Consider the following 21,699-nt stretch of genomic DNA (forward strand, 5'->3'; position numbering starts at 1 on the left):
GCGGTCTGACTTAGCCGTATACACCGTAATCGAGGGGCTAAAGCGGCGAGGCCTGATAGATCGGACGATACACAGGGAAGGTTGTGTTAACGAGTGGATAAATGATCATAATCATACGTCACATTGTGCCCGATATATCGTAATGAAATGGAATGATTATCCGACGCAATGACAGCCGCCAAGCAATCACGCTTCGATTTATCATTCAAGCAACTTAGGCGAATATGGAGAAAAATTATGCGCGACGCTTCCTAGAGCCAAGTGCACCATAGTCGCCATTTAAAAGTCAAAGCCCCCGTCCGCTACTGATAAATCGGATAGCCGTAAGAACAAGTCGAGCGCTCGGTCTATTAAGAAAGCTTTAGAGCTCTCATTTCCGCGACATCGTCTTAAATTTTACTGTAACGACTCTTCTCCACTGTTTCAGGATCTCCAATTCATTTATTATGGACTCCTCGGGCTGGAGGCGCTGCGTCCCTGTCGGGATTCGGTGTTGCGCGGACTGTGCAAAACCGTTCGCTATGAGAGACATCACGCGAATCACGTCCTTTACTAGTAAGTATACTATCTAGATACTAAATATTGCTCTCTCTCTCTCTCTCTCTCTCTCTCTCTCTCTCTCTCTGTTTTATTAGTTCTATTATGTATGCTATTATGTGTTATTTGCCGGCGTGCTTGTAAGTATTCGTGATGTGTGCATGGTCCGTTGCGTTTACAAATTGGTCGTTTTTCAATTGAGATTCCGAAGGTTTTTGGGAAGAATCGACAGATTGAATATGCAGAATGTTGACGCAATACAAGATTGGACAGTTCAAAATCGCGAGATTACGCTCGTGTGTCCGCTTTTGCACATTGATGGGTACGTCGACAGTATGCCAATAAATCGCGTTTTTTTTTTCTTTTTTTTTTACAGCTCAGAGAAAGTGCAAGTAATAGCGCAGGCAAGATGTATGATTAATTTTTAATAATAGATGTTCGATAAAATTTCAATAATTTTTTTAATGCGATAACGACACTCGGAACATGGAATATGAAATATGAAATACGAAATTGACATTGGGCGTAATTACCGGAAATAAGTCCTTTGGCATTTGAAAATATTATAACATTAGAACGAATAAAGATGAATTGCATGCTTATTTCAATCAAATGAGTATTATTATTATTATTATTAATCTTTTTTATTATTTCATTCTTCTTATTAATGAATTACTATTAATGAAAGTTTGAACTATAAATATAGCCGTTGCTTATGTGAAGTATCAAAATATTTGATTGATACTCGTATAATGTGGTATTACATACAACGTGTACTATGCGATGAAAACAAAGAAGAAATATTGCAACTTAAGGAAAAATGATCCGAAAGTAAAAGTAATGCATGGGAAGAATGGCGCAAGTCCGGATCGAACTCATTATTATAAATAAAAGTGGCTAAAAAGCCGAGAAAAAATGTAAATGTCTTAAGTCAAGTGGACGGAGAGAGTTAACTCTGCTGTAGAAACTCTTCTCCCACACACGCACGCACACACGGGTACAAAAGAGACTGACATTATGATATTTTGCTCTTTAAATAAATGTTCCCATGGCAGGCGCGATTGCAGTGGCTTGTGTAACGGATCCTGTCATCACCGATCAGAAAAACGTCATATGCGTCGCGGGATCCGCTTTTCACTTGGCACATAGCAATGATATAAAAATTGCATATATCAGTAAGAAAAAGGGGAGCGAAGCTATTTTTAAGCATTACAATTACCTTATGTCTCCGGCTCCTTGTATTACATCAATAATAAATTGTAATAAGAGAGAGAGAGAGAGAGAGAGAGAGAGAGAGAGAGAGAGAGACACCAAGAGACCTTAATGGATTCATCAATATTGATTTCCTTGTCATTTCGCCTACAGACTCTGTATCTGGCTTTTTGCGAGTACATTAAAAACAGGATAAATTAAAAATTTAAACATTTTAGTATCGGATTCAAAAACTCCTGCCTAACCGTCTAAGAAACAGCCGATGATTATATAAAAATTTCCGAGCCTTTGTTTCTTTTGTTATCGATCGATTGGTCGCCACATTAAATATTGAAAATTTCAGAGAGATTAGTTTCACTATTAATTACAACAAGAATAAAAAGGAAAAACAGAAACAAGAGAAACCAGTACTGCACACGTGCTGATTATCAACATTTCTTTTTAACTCATAATGAGACACGTATCATTAAACGGATACATATGGTAAATGAAAATTAATCATAATTTTTTCTTCAATGTCATGTCGAGCAATCGCACACATAAATTCTCCCATGCTATCGATAAATAATATATTCTCTTCTTATCTCGTCTTAAAATCAACATCGACACGCAACACACACACACACACACACACACACACACACACACTAAGAATAACTAAAGTTGATTTGCGCGGAAAAATGTGCCGACAATTGCATTATTTTCGTAAAAATCTTATCAATTGACACGGGCTGGCTGATTTTATAATCAATGTTAGATCAAAGATAGATACGACCTTGGACGACGGCGACCACCGTTGCCGTCACCGCCATCACCACCGCCATCACCACCGCCATCAGAACCACCATCACCACCACCATAACCACGTGTTATGCGAGAACTCAGTACCGGGAATACACTGGAAAGCATGAGTGGCGCCTCCCCCCGTTCTTATAATTCACCTATAAAGCCGCCCGCCAGCTTCCGCCAACATCATTTAAATAAGAAATTTAGGAAACTGTATTACCGATATTTCGGTTGTGTGTCGTTCCGTCGATAAGTCGGCAATCGTCGCACCGCCGTGCGATATCGTTGCTTTCACTTCTCACATACCAATACTCGATATCCGAGCTCATTTGATCACACGCGCTCCAACCTTATCCTTGAGCTTATACAGATAATTTGCATTACTTTCACGCGTGATAATCAAATTAATACAGGAATTTCCAGTACTCCCAGCTGAAAATCTCAAACTATTAAACTCCGACATCCGACTTACCGACCGTCGAGATACGGAGTAGCGCATCGACTCGGTTGAAGCGCCCATTCGTCCGGGATGTGTCGCAGACTCGGAAAATTCCTGAAAAGGAGGTTCCCGAGATAGGTGTCTCGCCACCTTGAATGGACATTTCTGAAAGGCGACTTGGCCGTTCGCTCGGCTCTCTTCGTCCCGGAACTTCTCGGAACCATCGGAATCATCTTTATATGGTCGGAGTTAGGCCGCTGGGCCGTTCTTTATAATACAACAAGAAAGAGCCGGGGCTTCCGGTCGTCGCCGTTGCCCACCGTCGCGCGTACATAACGGATCGCGAAGTCCCCTCCCCCACCAGCTAGACCGTCATTAGTTGGAAAAGCGGAATGCAGCGCGCATTGTGCACGCGCGCCGCGCGGAGCGGCATGATTTACCGTGTGGGACGGGTGCGGTAAGGGCCCGGGGGATTGGGTGATGGGAGGGGGGGGGCACCGAGAGTCCCGCGGAATGCCCGTCCAGTGTTGTCATATTTTCGGAGAGGACAATGTCCGCCGCGAGCGGTAAGATTTCCCGATGACGGGCTAGAGATGAGGCGACATTGCGCGGTTGGGAGGTTGAAGCGCTCGACGACGTGGCCGAGGCGGCCGATAAGGAGAGGCCCGTGTAAGAGTCCGGGTTTGACCGATCGCTCGCCGGATGCATCAAGGATGTGGTTTAGGAGACGATGCTTTATCGTATGTCCCGTGCGCGTATCCAACGAATTTCACGACTTTCTCCGAACGACGAGAGCCTGAACTTTTGATTATTGCCGGCCATCGGCTCTCGGCAATTGTATCGCGGCCCTCTCCCGCGCCTCTTTTTCACGATCGAATTCTCTATTATGTGGGGGCATGCCTCTTTCTCCGAGGATATGTAAAAAATTTGGCCGTTAACCTAGAGCTTGTCTCACTTTCACATTTGGAGAAATTTAAGAGAATCGCGCTTGTGGTTGGGCAAGTTATGTGACAAGCGTGATTCAACGAGGGGGAAATCAATGGAGTCGAGGGATATAGTGAGGATATTTGCAAGTGTGGATAGTTGGGAACGGTCCTTAAAAATAGAAAGGTGCCTCGGGCAAATGGAACTTTGTTGTAGAATTGGCTGTGAATATTTCCGATTTTCGTCGACGTACCAACGAATTACGTTTATGTGCATACATAATTGCGCTAGAACGTTACGTAGGCCACTACGTGAACTTGATTTTTTTCGTATCAATTTCAATAACCGAGAGTCGTCTTTATAATATGCCGAGTGTATGTGTATGTAATGGCTTTTAACCCTACGTGACAATACGTAATATACAATGTGAGCTTAATGAACGTAATGTCGTTACATTTACAATATTTTGTCAGGATAACAGGATGAATAATGGTTATTAAATATGTTACTGTAGTTGAGTTACAGTAATGTCTATCGTTGAAAATCCTTATCAGTTTGAATAGCCAAATTTATAATGCAGCGCCTCGTTACCATGAAAGTTATTATTTACAATGAAATTTATTATTTACAGCACCGGTGAACTGGCAACGAGTTGGTACATTTTGCTCTCGGGCTCAGTCTTCATCGACGGATCCATGTTCCTGCCCAGGTCAAGGTAAATGTCGTGAATTTTCCTCTTTTCTTCCCTTTTTCTTTTTATCTTTTTTACAAATATTTTTATTTTTATCATGCGATGATTTGAATTGCGATCAAGCGGCAAATGCTTACAATGAGATATCTATTATAATAATAATAATAAATAATAATAATAAATAAATAATAAATAATAATAATAATAATAATAATAATAATAATAATAATAATAATAATAATAGTACCACCCAAATCAATAGCGCAATGACTCAACATGGCGAAAAGTGCTTTTATCCATATTATACGCGCGCGCACAAGCACGCACGCAAACACAAACAGACAAAAACAGAAAAACACAAACACAAAATCTATCGTTGACTTAAATATACTTGAAAAAAAATATTGCAGCGTTTCACCGAGCCATCGCATGTACGGATTGTTTATTCGCAATGTTCATGCCGACTTGTAGTGGCGTTCTAGTAGTTATCGCATAAATAAGCAAGAGCGAACCTTTTCAGGATAAATAATTATCGCTGTTTGTTGAATTAATATTTAATTGCCTTTGGTGCTTTTTGATGCGTTAGTACGAAATCTCGACTTTAGTAAGCGTAATCAACCCGTGTGATAATTTGTAAATGACCTTGTCATAGCCGCTTTGTTTAAAATAGTTAATTCTGTTTATGCTTTGCCCACCACTATTAATAATACATTGGCAATCGATATTTATTTAGAGTTTCATGCGTTTGTCCGCCTTATTGGTCAAACGTAGCCGTATTAAATGCCCACTTGGTCAATTAATTGCCAATTGGCGATAATCTGATTCGTTCGTTTTATTTCGTTTAATTTATTTTTCTTCGTACAAATGGAAAGCTAATAAATGCCATTAGGGCATAATGATTTTGCAATAATTTCATATCTCCCTTTACGCCTTATCGATTTATGCGATAATCAAAGATTTCGATTTAGGCGCAACAGCTGACAAGTTCGTATTCATAAAAGTAACGGGAAGTGAATCATAACTTAAGTTGAAATCACAGTACTCTCGGAAGAGATTAACCAAATTTATTTTATTATTTTCATTGGCATTTCGAGCGTCTAAGTAAGTAATGCTTACGTCACATCCCATGCATTGCACATTATTTATGAACGATATGCCGAGCTTTTAAATTCTCATTACCTGCCGTCCCACTTCTCTTTGCACTACAAAGATTTGTTTAATAATATACATAAGCGATCTTGATTCTATTTATTATTTACCGTATATTTATAAATAATTATCCCATGCCATATTTCACGATACAATTTCGCTTCCAATCTCCATTTCCAATGCCCCCATTGCTTACATATAGTTTCTTAATTCTATCGATCGCGACTGTCTACCAATAAATTATCGATAAATATTTATCGTCGTACTTTATTGTTCGCCTATCGACCTCTTAAAGCAAGCGCCCGTAAGTTTTCAAGCGCCAAAGGATTTTGCAAAATTGCTTATATTTATAAAATTATAGAAATAAAGCGCGATGTAATAATAACAAGGACTTCGAGAGGATCACGGCTCTCCAATCAACGAAAGATCAAAGGGAGTTAAATTAATTTGCTTCGCGCTATAAATTAAGATCCGGATAACTTGGTGGAAGCCCAGAGAATGACAATGAGCGATGGACGACGGCTCTCTCGAGTCGCGCTCTTCAAATCTCTCTACCAATGACCAATTCATCTTAACCAATCGTACATTATATCGCACATTGTATTTCTACTTTGTACATAAAAGACGAGAAGAATCTTGTTTTACGTAAGTTTTTCTCGCTCGCAGTTGGTTTTAGGATGGACAGATCGATGCCGCTCGTTTCGCCTTCTCTCACTGACTTTCGCCTCTTATTATTTCACTTATTAGGCGCATAATCAATCCGCGCTCGAGTTGACGAAACTCTCTTTCTACAAATAGTCATTGGTATATCTATATAATGTCCATGTTATATGTATAAAAATTGGCTTTTTCTTAAGATTAACGCGAGGAAATCGTGCATTGACGAATTAATGCATTTTCAACGAAATGCTGTAGAAATTTTTTATTTTCATCTGTTGATAACACTGTACATAATTACAGCGGAATCCCGATATAATAAAAGGTTAAGCCATTAACGCTACACGTGCGACAAAAGCAAACGTTTCGACGATACGACAAGGGAACTTTAATGCTTTGCTTGACGACGCCATGAGCGGAAGAAGCGTGTCGAAAGCAAAGGTAATTTTCTCCGCAAACTACAATAACTTTGCTTGCACACACACACACACGCACACACACGCACACACACACATATATATATTTTTTTAAGCATTAGCCGTAAATATTCTTATGCTTACTGCTTCGTAAAATATAAGCTCACTTGCCTCTTATAAAGTTGAATAGCTATGCGAACAATGTAGCTTACTTAGTAAGATTCTCATTGTGCATTTTGCTGAAACTTGGCGTATTCATCTCGCCTATTCAGACTTCGAATTAATGTTAAAGACATTTCTTCCACGTATCATTTTCTCTTCTCAATCAAGTCCTTCGGTGTCTAAGCGCAAAGACATTATTGCCAATCGTCCGTACTTAAAGTATTGCTTCATCTTTGTTTCTTTTCATTTTTTTATCGCGAATAAGCAAGTTTAATTATTCTCTCCTTTCTCCATTCAATCGCTTCCTACTTTCCATCGAGCTAGCATCGTCGAAATCGTGGTAAACGTGGTAAACGCGAAACAAAATGCACAAAGAGAGCTCTCCTCTCTCTCTCTCTCTCTCTCTCTCTCTCTCTCTCTCTCTCTCTTATGAAACTTGACCAACTAGTCTTTCATAACAAATTTCATTGTCGCGAGCGATTTGTTATTATTGTCAACGATTATTATTGTCACGAGGGCGGCTTACGATCTATTAATTTTTACTTACTCCCATCTACTACGTAGATTTTTTAGTTCATTCATTAATTGGTGCCGTAACCGATTGGACAACCGATTGGCCAACCTATTGGTTCTGCTCGTCATCACTGCATTCACTGCGCAGCTTCACGCCTCCATAAACTAACGTGTTTTAATTTTCAGCTATATTAAACTGTCTGCGAAGATTCGCCATTAACATCAATTGAAATTCAAGTCGCTGAAACATTACTATCGCTTAACAACAATTTTCGTATTTAGCATTCACGCGATAAAGCAACGACTTGGCCATTTACACAAGCCGACTACGAGTTTTACGGAAAAGCGAAATACTTTTTAAAGTGGCAATTCGGTGTGCTTCAATAGTTGGAAAACATTGAAACTCGCGTGAGCAAAGTGACAGGAACGTGTTCTGGAACGATAATCGCGAAGCTCCCGTCAATGCCTCCTTCTCCCCACCAGTAAAACTTAATAATTCCAGGATTATTCGACCGCTTCTCCGACGCCCGCTTATTATGACCAGAAGAATTTCACGTAACCTCCAAGATGATGCATCTACCGCTTTATCGCTACATCCCATCGTGCACTTTTCTTTGTCTCGTCCCGTATGAAGTATACGTCACCCGTTGCAGTAGGCGGATAACGAGGATAATTTTATGGCACTTTTTTTTGCGCCTAGCTATTCCTCGAGCCGATAGCTAACACAATATACAAAGGAGCTCTCCTTAAGCGTAGCGGCCGAGTCTCTCGTCACCCTCGCTCTCGCGCCCTCGACCGCGCCCACTATATTAATTCAAGTCCTGTGTGGAAAAATCCTCCAGGGATTGATTACAATTAGGGCGAGGCGATGTCACTCCCATAGCAAGTCCTTGGGACTGCTCGCTGCTCCCTTTCTTACCTCACGGCAAAATAAAGCGATGCTGTCTCTCCCGCCTCTCCACCCGCCCAATCATCCCCGTGTACCTCCTCTCACCCCCCCCCTCCCATCCCACAGTCCCACTATCGCCCCAACGTTCTCTCACATCTCGAGCGCATCGCTCTCAATCACCTGAAGCCGCTCTTAATCACCTGTCTCCTCCTCCTCCTCCATCACCTCTTCCTCATCCCACTTTCCCATCCCGACCCCCTCGCCATCCGGAGAGATTTTTTTTTCCTCGGCCGAAGAATGCTGGCTTTTACGAGCACCGTCGGCGTCGTCGCCATCGCCGCCTCTACTATGCCGTCGATTTTACGGCGTCTCGAAAAAGCGCGGGGCTACCGAAGTTACAAGCTACGCTCGTCGTCGCGCGGGACGGATAATGACGTAGGTGGCGGTGGCCCTTCGGAGTCAGGAAACGGAGGACGTCCCCTCGCCACCCACTCCACCGACGATTTCCTACCTTTACTGCGTCGCGGTAACGTGTGTTTATCGCGGGCCTAATAATTGCCGGTCCGGAAGGTGGGATAATGAGAGAGAGAGAGAGAGAGAGAGAGAGAGAGAGAGAGAGAGAGAGAGAGAGAGAGAGAGAGAGAGAGAGAGAGAGAGAGATAGAGACAGATAGATAGAGAGAGAGAGAGAGAGAGAAGGTGTGTGTGTGTGTGTGTGCGCGCGCGCGCGCGTGTGTGTGTGAACACTCAACTGGGAAGAGGGGGCCGTAAACATTTATTGCGCCTCTTTCAAATTCTTCCTCGGTCCTTTTTCCTCCTTCGTTTTTTGCCGCTTTTCCACCAGAACCAATCCTCGCTAGTTTCTATTACTGTGATTTGACGAAAAGGTATTTTATTTACGGGGACAAAGTATACATCTCGATACATTTATCGGTAATAACGCGATTTTACACAGCTTCCATGGCTTATGCATCGCGCTAATTTTCCACTTTGCCTAATGGCAACTTAAGCAGCGCCGCGCAATTGGATAAGATTGCTGCAGCCCTTTACTTCCAATGCGCTCGGATTAATGAAAGGCTGGACGATCGACGTTTATCGACGTTTATTCTCGCTTTACGGACGATAACATGGTTATACGAAACAAATTATCCGTGTTCCATCGAAAACTGGACTTTTCGCGCAAACAGCTTTTACGAAGTTCGTTGCCTCGAAAATAATGAAGAGGGAGAGGAGCAGTTGCGCTACTACAATTTCATATTCCGTTTAATTAATAATCTCTTATCATGCACCAATCTACTCTATTTCCATACAATTACTTACACGCATCAGCGTAGTCAACGTTGCTCTTTTGCGACAATTAGTTATTCTCCCTCAAAGGGCAAATATGCAAGTAAATAAGTTAATAAGAAATCAGCTCCGAATGGTGCAAACGTATCTTTATTACTTTTTAAAATGCTAATCGTATCGCGTCTATAAAGACACATTTGTCAATTGAGATTGCACAATCGCTATTGCGTATTTACATGTGTGCGTACGTAGCGTGAACTTGCGTCGGAATATCTGAACAAGAGTGGCTCGAGACGTGTGCGTAAGCCAATATAGAAATGCGAATAAATCAAAAAATATTTCGAAGAAGATCCCTCGGCAATAAAAAATACAAATATTCCACAAGCACGTATGAGCACATTCGATAACATTTAATCATATTTGCTTACGCATATTTTCGCAAACATATTATTCAAGGATCTCTTTTACGAGTTTCCTGCATATTGAGCTGTTGTGTGCCTCGTTAAATGAAATTTACCGTAATATTAAACTATTTTGCAAGTGAGAAAAAAATTAACCAACACATTATGTTCCATAAGAAATGTGCACGATCTTTCATCAGTGGTTGACATCTAACTTAATTAACTATTTATTAAAAGAATATTTTGCTAACAAGCTCATTAATAAGGTTGCAATTGCTTTTACTCTCCGATGATAGTGAGTCCGTTACGTTCGAGTCTGTGATTGAAAAAAAAAAAATATATCTTCCACTTACGTTAACTCACATTTTAGTATTTATTTGTTTTGTTTTGTTTTGTTTTTACATTGCAGCTTCCGCAATAAATCCACAAAAATATCTCTTTCTTGTGTATAAATTTTTATTCGTTCTCGATAAAAATCTGTTTGTTTTCTTATTTTATGAAACAGCTTAGATCACTCGAATCCATGTAACCAGTAACGAAATCGTATAAATATATATATATAACATATATATACGAATGAAATTCACCGTTGAATCGAAATAGTCATACATAAAAAGAAACCAATTTCTTTTATTCACCGATTACTACTATAAAACAGGTTAAAATTCATAATTTCAAAGAGCAATCGAGTACCGGTAGCAAATCTATTTTCGTCTCTCGGCATAAAATAGGTCGATACTGCCGTATCTGTAAGGCCAGTGAAAGAAAGACAGAGAGAGAGAGAGAGAGAGAGAGAGAGAGAGAGAGAGAGGGCGAGCGGGAAGGGGAGTGGAGGGAGGAGATACGACATCACCTTCCAGACAAAAAATAAAAAAAAAAAGAAAAGGAAAATGGGGCAACGCATGCAAGGGGCCACGAGGATGCACTTGTGCATCATCCTTTGTGCAACCTATCCGATATGACGTGACGTGCAACCTTGTGCTCTCACTCGATTGAGCTCATCCTGACAATAATCTCCACCTCCCTTTCCTTATATTTTTTGATAATGGAAAATGTAGATAAATATATAGAGATAGATAGGTAGATAGATAGATAGATAGAGATAGAGATAGAGAGAGAGAGAGAGAGAGAGAGAGACAGAAAGCGATTATCGCTTTTCGATAATTGGCTCGCACGGGAAAGGAACGTCGTTCGTAAGAATCGTCGAAAGGTGCATCTTTATCCAGCACTCGGTGTAATTGGAAACCGATGATCACCCGCTGACCAAATAACAATTGGTCGGATACTCTATTATGTCATTTGCATGAGTTTTTAATCTCATTATCAGTTTGCAAGAAGAAATTTTTACTTTTTTATAGTACAAGCTTTGCTCGATTTAATGATGTCGGCGACGTTATCATTCTGCTCAGACATATGCAATTTAACCTTGCTACTATAATAAAATTATAATCATATATATGATTTTTTTTTTAATATAAATTCTAACTTAAAAAACTTTATCATCTAAAATTATGGATTCGCTTACTCACATTCGCACACGCTTGCACACGCACACGCACACGCACTTTCAGCAGTTATAAATATTTTATTAAAATAATTATATTTACAAAAATTTTGTATTACTTTTCTATCATATTTTCGACAGTAAAAGCCTTGTTTATTACATTATTAAAATTTTGTTTTAAACTAACGCACACATGGCCACCCTCCCACTCACCGACCCACAGTCCCACGCGCAAACGCGCGTCATTTTATCATTTTATAAGCAAAGAATCATATGTTCAATGGCAAAAGCCATATTTATAAAACAATATAAATGTCAATTAATTGTTAAGTAATGTTATTAATTATTAAGTAATATATCTAGTAAGCCTTGTACTTGGCGTTGGTGAAAAATTTTTCCCAATAATAATAATGTGTAAATTATTGCAGCAGCATTAACGGGGAGACTGTGTTATCATAAATGATATTATCGATGCGACAGTAATTATAACTCGGTTGCTCCGTCAAATTTGCCGTTTGCTATTAAGCAAAATAACCTCGATTTCCAATTGACTAAAATTATTTTACGTAAGTTATTATTGATAATATTGTGGTGGCGCATATTTTTTACATTTATATAAATTCTCGGTTTAGGATAGGAGGAAATTACTTGTGTTGTTCTCTAACGGAGCAAAGACTCTCTCCTCCATTTACAAGTTATGCAACGAATCCGCGAATAAAACAATTTATCATATATGTCCGACAATTATATAAATATTTAAAGCAAATTTTATTTTTAGATGTCTAACTATCGGATGCTTTTCTCTTACACAACAATGCTACTTCAGCATTTTATTATTTATTATGCAGAGCTTTCTGGTAACATGTAGTTTAATGATTCAATGCTTATGACCTATTTTCATTTAAGCAAGTATTAAAAAAAAAAAAAAAAAAAAAAAAAAAAAATTTCACATCGAGTAGGATTGCCAGTAAAAAAATTATGTAGTTTCCGATACGATTTTACAATGAAAACACGATGAAAGAAAATATTTCATAATACCTGCACAATATTACAATCGTCCTTATGCAAAGCCATGATCTTTCTATTATCATTAATTAAAGATCTTGTGATTTATCATATGAATTTAAACAAATTTATTTGTATTTGCGCACTTACACGCTTCCAAGGCGAACTTTTGATATAATTTCGAATAAAATAATACCTTCGTTTCTTTGGTAAGCGAAAGGTTTAATTAAACAAAGTGAATCATCTGTTAATTGTTGCTAATATCTTTTCACTACAAATATCCTCGCTTTATAATAAATATGAGTCTAGATTAAATACTTTAACTGCTCCTCGCGTTCAGAATGGCAAGAATTCTGCCACATCGATTACGTCCGATGATTTTTTTATTCAACTTCAAACTCGTTTCAAGGCAAAATCCGTAGCGACTGCACCATGAAATTTCATTTTTAAATTATATTATGAACGAGCACTATAGTATTTTGAAAAAATGAGAGACAGTGTAGTAAAATTTACAGCCATATGTTATAAATTTCTTATTAGTTTGAGTGCTGAACCAACATCGCATAAATATTCTTTAAAATATTGTAAAATGTTTTATCATTAGCGTTTTTATTAAAAGATTCTTATCATACAAATTGCTCATTAAAACCAATTATTGCCTTTTTCTTCTTATAATAAATAATAGATTTATATTGATGCAAAATTTCTTAGATTATAGTGTTTTAAGGCTAATGTGCTTATTTAGCTTATACAAATTGCATAAATTTTATTATTGCGAGAATCATATTTATCAAGCCCGGGACACTCCATTTATTTCCTCGATTATATGTTTCACTACAGTTTACCCCCAATACGCGTTTCATAATAATTTGTTATGAATCTGTCAATAATAATGCTGGCTCTTCTCGAGATTTAAACGAGCCTTGGTTATTCGATATTTTCTATTCCTTTGGTTTTCATCGGTCGATTTTTATTAAAACTATTTGTTATTTTATAGTGCGTCGAAGGACTGAACATTTGAGCAATAATGGCTCGATAGCCGTATTATATCCAGGCGAATAAAAAAACTGAAATTTCGTTGCTTCAATTTTTGCAAATATTTTTCCGATTCAAGTAATGCCATCGCGATTAAAATTTCCATAAAACATTGTGACTAATGAAAAGGTTAATCGATATAACACACAAAGTCTATACGTATATATATATATATATATATATATATATATATATAATTAATGTTCAGTGATTTGAGCGTTTTAAGATATTCATCTTTGGAAAACAATTTGAATGAATTATGTTTGTATTTTGATATGAATAATATATATATATATATATATACTTGTCTCTAATATAAATTGTATGAATAAAGATCATATAGACTTGTTATAATGCTTATTCAATGTAGTTATGTTCAGCGCAATAGTTTATCTTAGCTTAAACTTTCCATCTTCTCTTTTCCTAGTGCGTTTAAGTTTTTTTTTTTCCTAAGCTTTTTCCTTCGATCATAATATTAGGCAATATTGCAAATTAATGTATTTATACGCGAATAATTCTTTTAAAATGTTTAATGTCAACTAGTTTACTATTATTTTTTTCATAATTTAATTTCATAATTCATAATATCATTTAATTTTATTTATTTATTTATCGATAAGATTTGACGTCTTGAACGTCGTATATAAAGTTGTATTTCCGATGCGTATTATACAATTTCTTCTGCATTATTCCTATTATACAATGTTTATTCGAATTATCAGTTTGTATAAGCACCTTGCGTAAACAAAATAAAATCAGACAATTGTGGTACGGATGATAAATAAAGTTATTATTTGAAAGTCAATAGCGAAGCATCTCGATGATTTTGCAGCGAGAGGAACAACGTGTGAATTATATAATGATACTCTTACTTCTAAAGCAGCCATAAATAATTCACACGATAAACGAAACAAACAGTTTTATGCGATTTTAAGCACAATGAACCGATGTTAAATGAAAAAAAGGAAAAAAGAAAGAAGAAAGAAGCAAAATGGAAAAAAGGATCGAGACACAGGGATATCGTGCCTTCTAAAGTAAAAGAATTAATTCATCACCACCTCGGGCATTGAAGCACGTAGACACTCAACATCCACGGCTTATCATCCTCCGCAAATATCGTGTACTCTTCCTTTTGCAATCTTCTTCCAGGATTTCCGAGACCTCTTAGCAGCTATACGTCCAATACGCGCGTACGATGAGAGCGACCGAGTCGACTCGCGGAGCTGGACATAAGGTTTGAGCGTGAGTAGTGAGCGTAAGGGTCGGCGAGCGGGCGGTGGTTGAGGGGAGGAGGAGGAGGAGACTGAGGCGAGCATTTGAAGGATAGGATCAAACGGTACACGGTCCGAGAGATAGGCTTCAACCTGTCGCGACACGGCCCTGTGAAATGAAGACGAAGACGAAGACAAAGTCGCGAGTACGTGTGCGCGTACATAAAAGCCTCGCGCATATAAATGTATACGAGAAGTGAAGGGATTGCGCGCGCGCTCAACATAGAGGGAGAAGAGGAGGAGGAGGAGGAGGAGAAGGAGGAGGAGGCAAAGGTGCGCCGCGAGGGGCGGAGTGGCTGGAGGTATTGGCGAAGGGGGGTGGGGTAATGAGCGTGAGAAAGAGACGGGGCGAAACGCGCCATGACGATACAGAAAACCGGCGCGAGAGGCAGTCGTCAGTCGGGAGTATCGCGGTGGATCGGAGGCAAAGGAAGTTGCTTAGAATGAAAGAAAGGGAATGTCCGCCGGACGGGGAATAATAATGGAGCACAGGAGCGATTTCGTGATCGGAGATGTACGTGTCCCGGCCGACTGCCTCCTTTTCAACGAAAAGTAATCCCAAGACCGAACTTAGCGCGGGTCCAGCGACCCCATTCCCTACTTCCACTAAGGCAATCGCTGGTTTCGAGTCCCCAAGAGATTAATGTCATTTAAGGCAACGCACGCGACGACGAATCGCGACTTTCGCCATTAATCGAATAAACGGTATAATTAATACGGAAGGACTAAGGACTCGGGTGCCTCGTTACGTCGGGCAATAACAATCGCGTGCATCGTCGTCGCCGAGAGAAGCTGCGAGTCCAAAGATTTATAAATGGCGAGTAATTGCACGACGGTCCCGAGTAAAAGAGTCAAGGGAATTTCAACGCGTCGCGAGTGTGCGAATACTCGGGTGGGACGGGAATGGGCGAGGGGGAGCAATGGGCGGACGTAGGAGCGCCGCAGGCCTAATTTGTCGGGCTTTCTTCCTGGCCTCGCGTAAACCAAACTTTCGGAGAGGCCAGGGATTGTCGATTGGAGCCGAGTCTTTTCACGATTCATGATTACGGGGACTGAATCGTTCGCTCGTCTCTCTCCTTCTCCTTACTTTTGTTTTTTTATGTTTTGGTTTTGTTTTTGCTTTTTATCGGGCAGCGACGAGCGGCCACGCCGACAATTTTGCAAACGAGACGCAGGAAGGCTCGCGATGCTCGAGTTCCTACGAGTGGCAGCGAGAGCATTCGAAAGCGAAAAGAAAAAGGAGTTTGATGGTAGGATCACCTCTTAAAGCAATGAGCACTTAAGGTCGTTATATAGTAGAAGGACTCTTAACAGAGAGAGAGAGAGAGAGAGAGAGAGAGAGAGAGAGAGAGAAATATAGATAGAGAGGAGAATATATCAGGAGGACGATCGCAATGCGAGTTGCATACGTATATACTTTATAGTACTCGCTCGTCCTCGATTCGCCCGCACACCGTGAATTTTTCCATCTTTCGCGCCGACTTTTCTCTCCTTTATTTCTTTCCAGCTGCTTTTACTTCCCTATCGCGCGCCTCCCCCGCACCACCAGTTCTCATCGCGAGTTCATAGCTCATCAGGAGCACGAATCGTATTGCGACTCTACCCGGATGATTATGCGCTAAATTTATCGGCGCCAAGCAGCTCGCAATGAACCTTTGTTAGGCCGCCGCAACTCTAGTCACCGTGTAGAAAGTCGCATTAGAAAGAAAACGGTTATGCGCGAAATCCTTTTCCGACCAGTTCCTTGCTTTTCACGCTCTTTCGTGTTCTTATCGCTCGTTGCGGAAGAGCAAATGGGCAATGGGAATCGCCTAAATGCGGCTGTCAAGCTTGTAAATACTTTCATAAACACCGAATGTCGAATGTCTCCTTGGTTTCATTGCCTGTCGCTAAAATGTCTTTTCTCCTCATTCTCCTCTCTCTCTCTCTCTCTCTCTCTCTCTCTCTCTCTCGCAGAATGACACCCACTCGTACATACTCTCCAACACAATGAAAGAAAACGAGAGAGAGAGAGAGAGAGAGAGACGCTAGAAGGGTAACGAACGCACCCTCGTCTCGTTTCCATAGAAACATATTTATTAAAGTTTCTAAAATCCCCCCCCCCCTTGCTCGATCCAGGAATTCTGGAAATTTCAATAGTATTGCATTGGCCGATCGATTATCTTCGTATCCCTTGCATCATTACAAAACCAAGTTCGCAAAGCTGGACCGCTTGCGTATCGACTCGATCGATATTCCGTATGATAAATATGTTGCCTGTAAAATGTAAAATGGTAAAAGGGGAGATGAGAGTATTTTACCTCCAGCGGCAAATCCTGCCTCGACGAAGCACTTTTCCATTTTTCCTCCCCTAGTAGGCCACGTATTTCACCGGCCCCAAGCCAACTCGTTGCTCGTCTTTGCTCCCACAATCCTTTCATAGGCATCCTTCCACCGCAAGAATACCCCCACTCGTCCTCCTCTACACCCCTCGCCAACCCTACTACGCAGGGATCAGTGGCCGCGTGTCCCGGATATTCGTGTTCCTGAAAATAGAGTTGGCAGCTGCGTGTGGGCCACGCGAAGGCCGTGCTTACTTTGGACAAATGGACTCGTTTGGCCGATTTATTTATCTCGCGTATGCCCGCTTCCTTACGAGTTTTGTCATTATTCTCCATGTGCCCAGGGAGAAGCGAGCCGAGTAGGGGAGGGGATATGGTTGTCAAACGATTGGCAGTCCCGATGGAGTTGCAAGCGAGTGCCTGCTGATTGCGTTGCTGTTCAGCCGGGCGATTTTATTTACCTCGAAGAAATTGTTTGATCGAAAAGGAATGGAGTGGAATAGATGGCGTGTATGTGATTATTGGTGAATACACAAGGTGGCTTGTAATATTTACGATTGTCGTTATTTTGAGAGCCGCGATCTAAGTGGCTATTTCTAACAATTATATCTATTAGTCCGAGCAATTAAGCATATCTCCTCGTACGTGTGGCTCATTAATTAATGAGCAAGTGAGCCAGCGAGCGAGCGAGCGGGCAGAGGTTGGTTTTGCATATTATTGCATAATTTTATGAATATGTTAGTAGTGAAAGACAGTCAAAGCGTGTTTGAACTGTGACGTAATTTCTCAGGCAGACACGTGTGCGATAACCCGAGCTTATAAAAAAAAAAAAAAAACAAAAACAAAAACAAAAGAAGTAAGAATAAACGTAAATTCGTCGTTATTATGGAAATAATGTAAGCTGCTGTTGTTAACGAGATGGTCAGCGACAACTCGATCGTCATCGGAGTCGCGTCGTTAAAAGTTGCGTTCGCGCGAAACTTTATCATTTCGCAATAAGCGCGCACGGCGAAGCAAATTGCGAGGAAGTATGCACGGTACGGGCGAATTTAATTGAAATACATGAATTTCTCTGTTCGCCGGTTATTGCAGCTATTGGAAATAAGCGGCGTATCAACATTTTCACTGTTTTCTCCAACGAAAATAAACGCTGGCTATTATTCCATAATATCCAGTGGAAATATTGATTTTCAAGCGACGAATCCATTAAATAATCATTTCTCCACATAAAATTTCGAATTGCAAATAAAAGCTTCTCTTTCTTTAGATTGACAGAGAAGACGCGGACTCGAATATTCATTTGCAATTGGCATTTGTTGAATCAAAGTCAAGTCGCGGCGTAATAGATGAATGTGTAATTTGATTGCAAATTTATACTTGGAGCAACAATAGGCGGCATCAAGGAATAGACAAGCGGCATCTACTCGTAAACGGATAGTCAATGTTTGCGAGTCGCCTCGGCGTATTGTCGTGACCTCGGCCTCTCGGAATCTTCTTATGTGTACTGCCAGTTGTATTGGGCGAAAAAATTAATAGATTCGAGCATGAGAAAGCCAGCATATTTATGCGGAAACTTGCGGTCTTCCGATAATTTAAAAACAATTCAGGCGTCGCTAGAAAGAAACTAAGCTGTATAAAAATATAAGAACCTTTCGAAAGACGTTGGGTCCGCTCACTTTCGTTTATTAAATTCTTAAATGAGTTGCAAATGGAGGCCGCGCGAGAATTTTATCGTAAACACGGAATCGCCGAGTACGAAAAAGTCACTTGCGATTCCGCAATGATCTTCCATTCACCGGCAAAAGAAGGCGGATTTCGCTCTCGCCCATCGTACTTTGACGCCTGGCCATCGGATTATCGCGAAGGAGAACTTAATGCGCGACGCGCGTCTTATCAGCCCAAATATGCTAAAACTACGCGAATCAGTGCAAGTTGCACGGGTTGAAAAGGGGTTCGAGTTTCTTTCACTCCCTCTCTCTATCCCACCCTCTCTTGTCACTCTCGTCTCTCTCGTCTCTCTCTCTCTCTCCTCTTACGCGCTCGACAAACAACAGCGCCGCCGCGGCATTAAACAACAGCTTGGGACGCAATAATTCTTTCAACGGCGCGCACGAACATTCCATTCACCGCGCGCATGCACCGGGGCCTCGGTTGCGGAGGGGAGGTGGGCGGATACCCTGGCGAGGAAAGCACTGGGAGTCACAGTTACGCGCGTCGAGCGGCCGGGTGACGTTCGCTCAACGTAGCCGCTGAGCTTCGCGTTTTTGACGCGCGCACGTGTTTGCGGTGTGAGTTTGATGAAGTGTTGAAGACGGCCTTCGGGAGAGAGTGAGTGAGTGAGTGAGTGAGAGAGAGAGAGAGAGAGTTAGAGAGAGTTAGAGAGAGTTAGAGAGAGAGAGAGAGCGAGAGAGAGAGAGAAAGAAAGAGACAGAGGGGGAGAGAGAGAGAGTACGTGAAAGGCGCACGCACCGCGGGTACATTAGGTGATATCTCTGGAAGAGAGGAGGACGGAGAGAAACCAAGAGTGCCAAATATCCGGCAAGCTGGATGCCACGGACGGTGCCCCCCTGCCCCCGCCACCGCCACCGCCGCCCGACATCACCGTCACTCAGGATGACCGGTGAGAGAAACTGCCTCTACTCGTCCTTCTCGCTTTCTTGGCGACTGTGCGATTGTGAACTCTGCGCCCTTAACGTCATCGCTACTAACCAGAGGACAATAACTCGCCTCTCACAAGTCCATCCATCCACTCGGCGGGGTGCTTTCCTTTATCGAGTCGCATTGCCCAATGACCGGCGCTCGCATCGCGATAAATAATACTTAATAAACGTGTTGGGAGTAAAATGCCAATTGCGCGCTTGGCTCTCGCGAAATGAATCCATTCGCAATGGACTTGGTTACGCGAATACCATCCATCGGTCCTATTCATTATTAACCAACACCAACCAAATCGACTCAATACTTATAAAAACATTATTTACTACTCGTCCTTCCCTGCCGACCCTCTTCGAACTTTGTTATTATTTTCGCGTGGATTTAATGCGAAGCCGATTGGCCGTGCAGTAGGCCTACACTGACCTCAAATTGCTAATTGCTTTCAGCGAAAACGTCGAGCCAGATGATGCCGAAGAGGAAAATACCACGAGATCGTATTGTAGCGCACACCTATCGTTGTTTTTTATATTGCTGCTTGTGCTGTCGTCATCGTTGTCTTTGTCGTCGTCGTCGTCGTCTTCATCGTTAACTGCGTTATCGTTGCTGTAATCGTTAGCATTTCTAACTGCAATTACATTTATAGTCGAATCGTTGAATAATGTTATTACGGGCACTCCGTGGACCTTTACCTTCGCGCGAGATTGTACGGCCATTTTAAAAATTTAAGCTAACAGTACCGTACAATTGTTTAATTAGTGTAATCATTAAGTCGTCCCATTAAATTATGACTCGTGGATTTTCGTAGTAGTCGGGAGGTTGAGCGCACCATAATAACAGCGGTATCCCACCGTAATAACCCGAGCCGCGGTTTACTTAAAAAAAGTACGCGCGAATTTGTAATAACAAGTTTAATGCCGGTAGGGACATTAGGATTCAAAAGGTCCGTAATTAAAATAATACGCGTGCTTTGCTTTGTAAGAAATGCAATATCTTCTTAACCCCCCCCCCCCATACCATATTCCAACCATATTCCTCACTCTATTTCCCTATAGCCACCTCTACCTCTAGTCTCCATCTTTATTCTCCATCACTCTATTGTGCTTGGCTCAGCTCGACTCCGCTCCTCATCGATTATTCGACTTGCCTTCCAACTACTTCGGCATGATGAAATTGGCGAGTTTGCGGGTACTCGTCGTCACTCGTTACTACTAAACTACTAAACTTGCCGCGGGGAGGCGATGAGCGAGCGCACCTGGAGTTCGAGCGATAAAAGCGAGCAGCTTGCGAGATCTGTTGGCTGTCGGGGACCAAAGCCAAAGAAGCCGGATCCCGGTAGGTACCCGGGAGATTGACGGGGCTACGACGGTGGCGCTCGAAGCGATCGCGTGGGCCAGCATTGGAAGGAGCTGTCGAGCGAGTGCGAGAGGGCGAATCGATCGGCTCTGTCGCTCCTAGTTGTCCTTGGGGGGGGGGGGGGGGAGGGCCAGTCAGCAGACAACGAGACTCCCGTGATCATTGATTGTCGATCGCGAGATCGGGAATCGTGAGTCGTTGGCGGGAGGGGCGCGGGTAAGGTAAGCTATCGTTGCTGTTGTTGCTGCTGCCGTTGTCGAGCTCGTCCCGAGGGACGGCCCCTTAGCCTGACTTGGCCACCGATTCTGGGAATGGGCCAAGCAGGCGCGGCTGCTCGTACTTTGCTTCCGAGTCTTGGGATTCCGGTCTATTTTCGCTTTATGTACATTGGTTAATTGCTAATGGCGTGGATCGATCGGGTGGTGGTGGTGGTGGTGGTGGTGGTGGTGGTGGTGGCGGTGGCGGTGGCGGTGGCGGGGGGTGGGGGGAGGGG

The 21,699-nt window shown here is 41.6% G+C and overlaps 2 protein-coding genes across 2 annotated transcripts in view; both read left to right on the forward strand.

Annotated features, from left to right (window-relative positions):
- The window catches only part of LOC105363870 (rap guanine nucleotide exchange factor-like), a 6,711-nt gene extending 6,155 nt beyond the window's left edge, over positions 1-556 (forward strand). Inside the window, exon 2 of the mRNA XM_011501672.1 lies at positions 428-556. Within this exon, the coding sequence (XP_011499974.1) occupies positions 428-556 (129 nt within the window). The remainder of the gene's footprint in view (positions 1-427) is intronic.
- A 3,979-nt stretch (positions 557-4,535) lies between these two features.
- The window catches only part of LOC105363782 (rap guanine nucleotide exchange factor 2-like), a 163,067-nt gene continuing 145,903 nt past the window's right edge, over positions 4,536-21,699 (forward strand). Inside the window, exon 1 of the mRNA XM_011501555.1 lies at positions 4,536-4,613. Coding sequence (XP_011499857.1) covers positions 4,594-4,613 — 20 coding nt within the window. The 5' untranslated portion in view covers positions 4,536-4,593. The remainder of the gene's footprint in view (positions 4,614-21,699) is intronic.

The sequence above is a fragment of the Ceratosolen solmsi genome, unplaced genomic scaffold, assembly GCF_000503995.2.
Source record: "Ceratosolen solmsi marchali unplaced genomic scaffold, CerSol_1.0 scaffold28, whole genome shotgun sequence".
In the NCBI taxonomy this organism is placed as follows: Eukaryota; Metazoa; Arthropoda; class Insecta; order Hymenoptera; family Agaonidae; genus Ceratosolen; species Ceratosolen solmsi.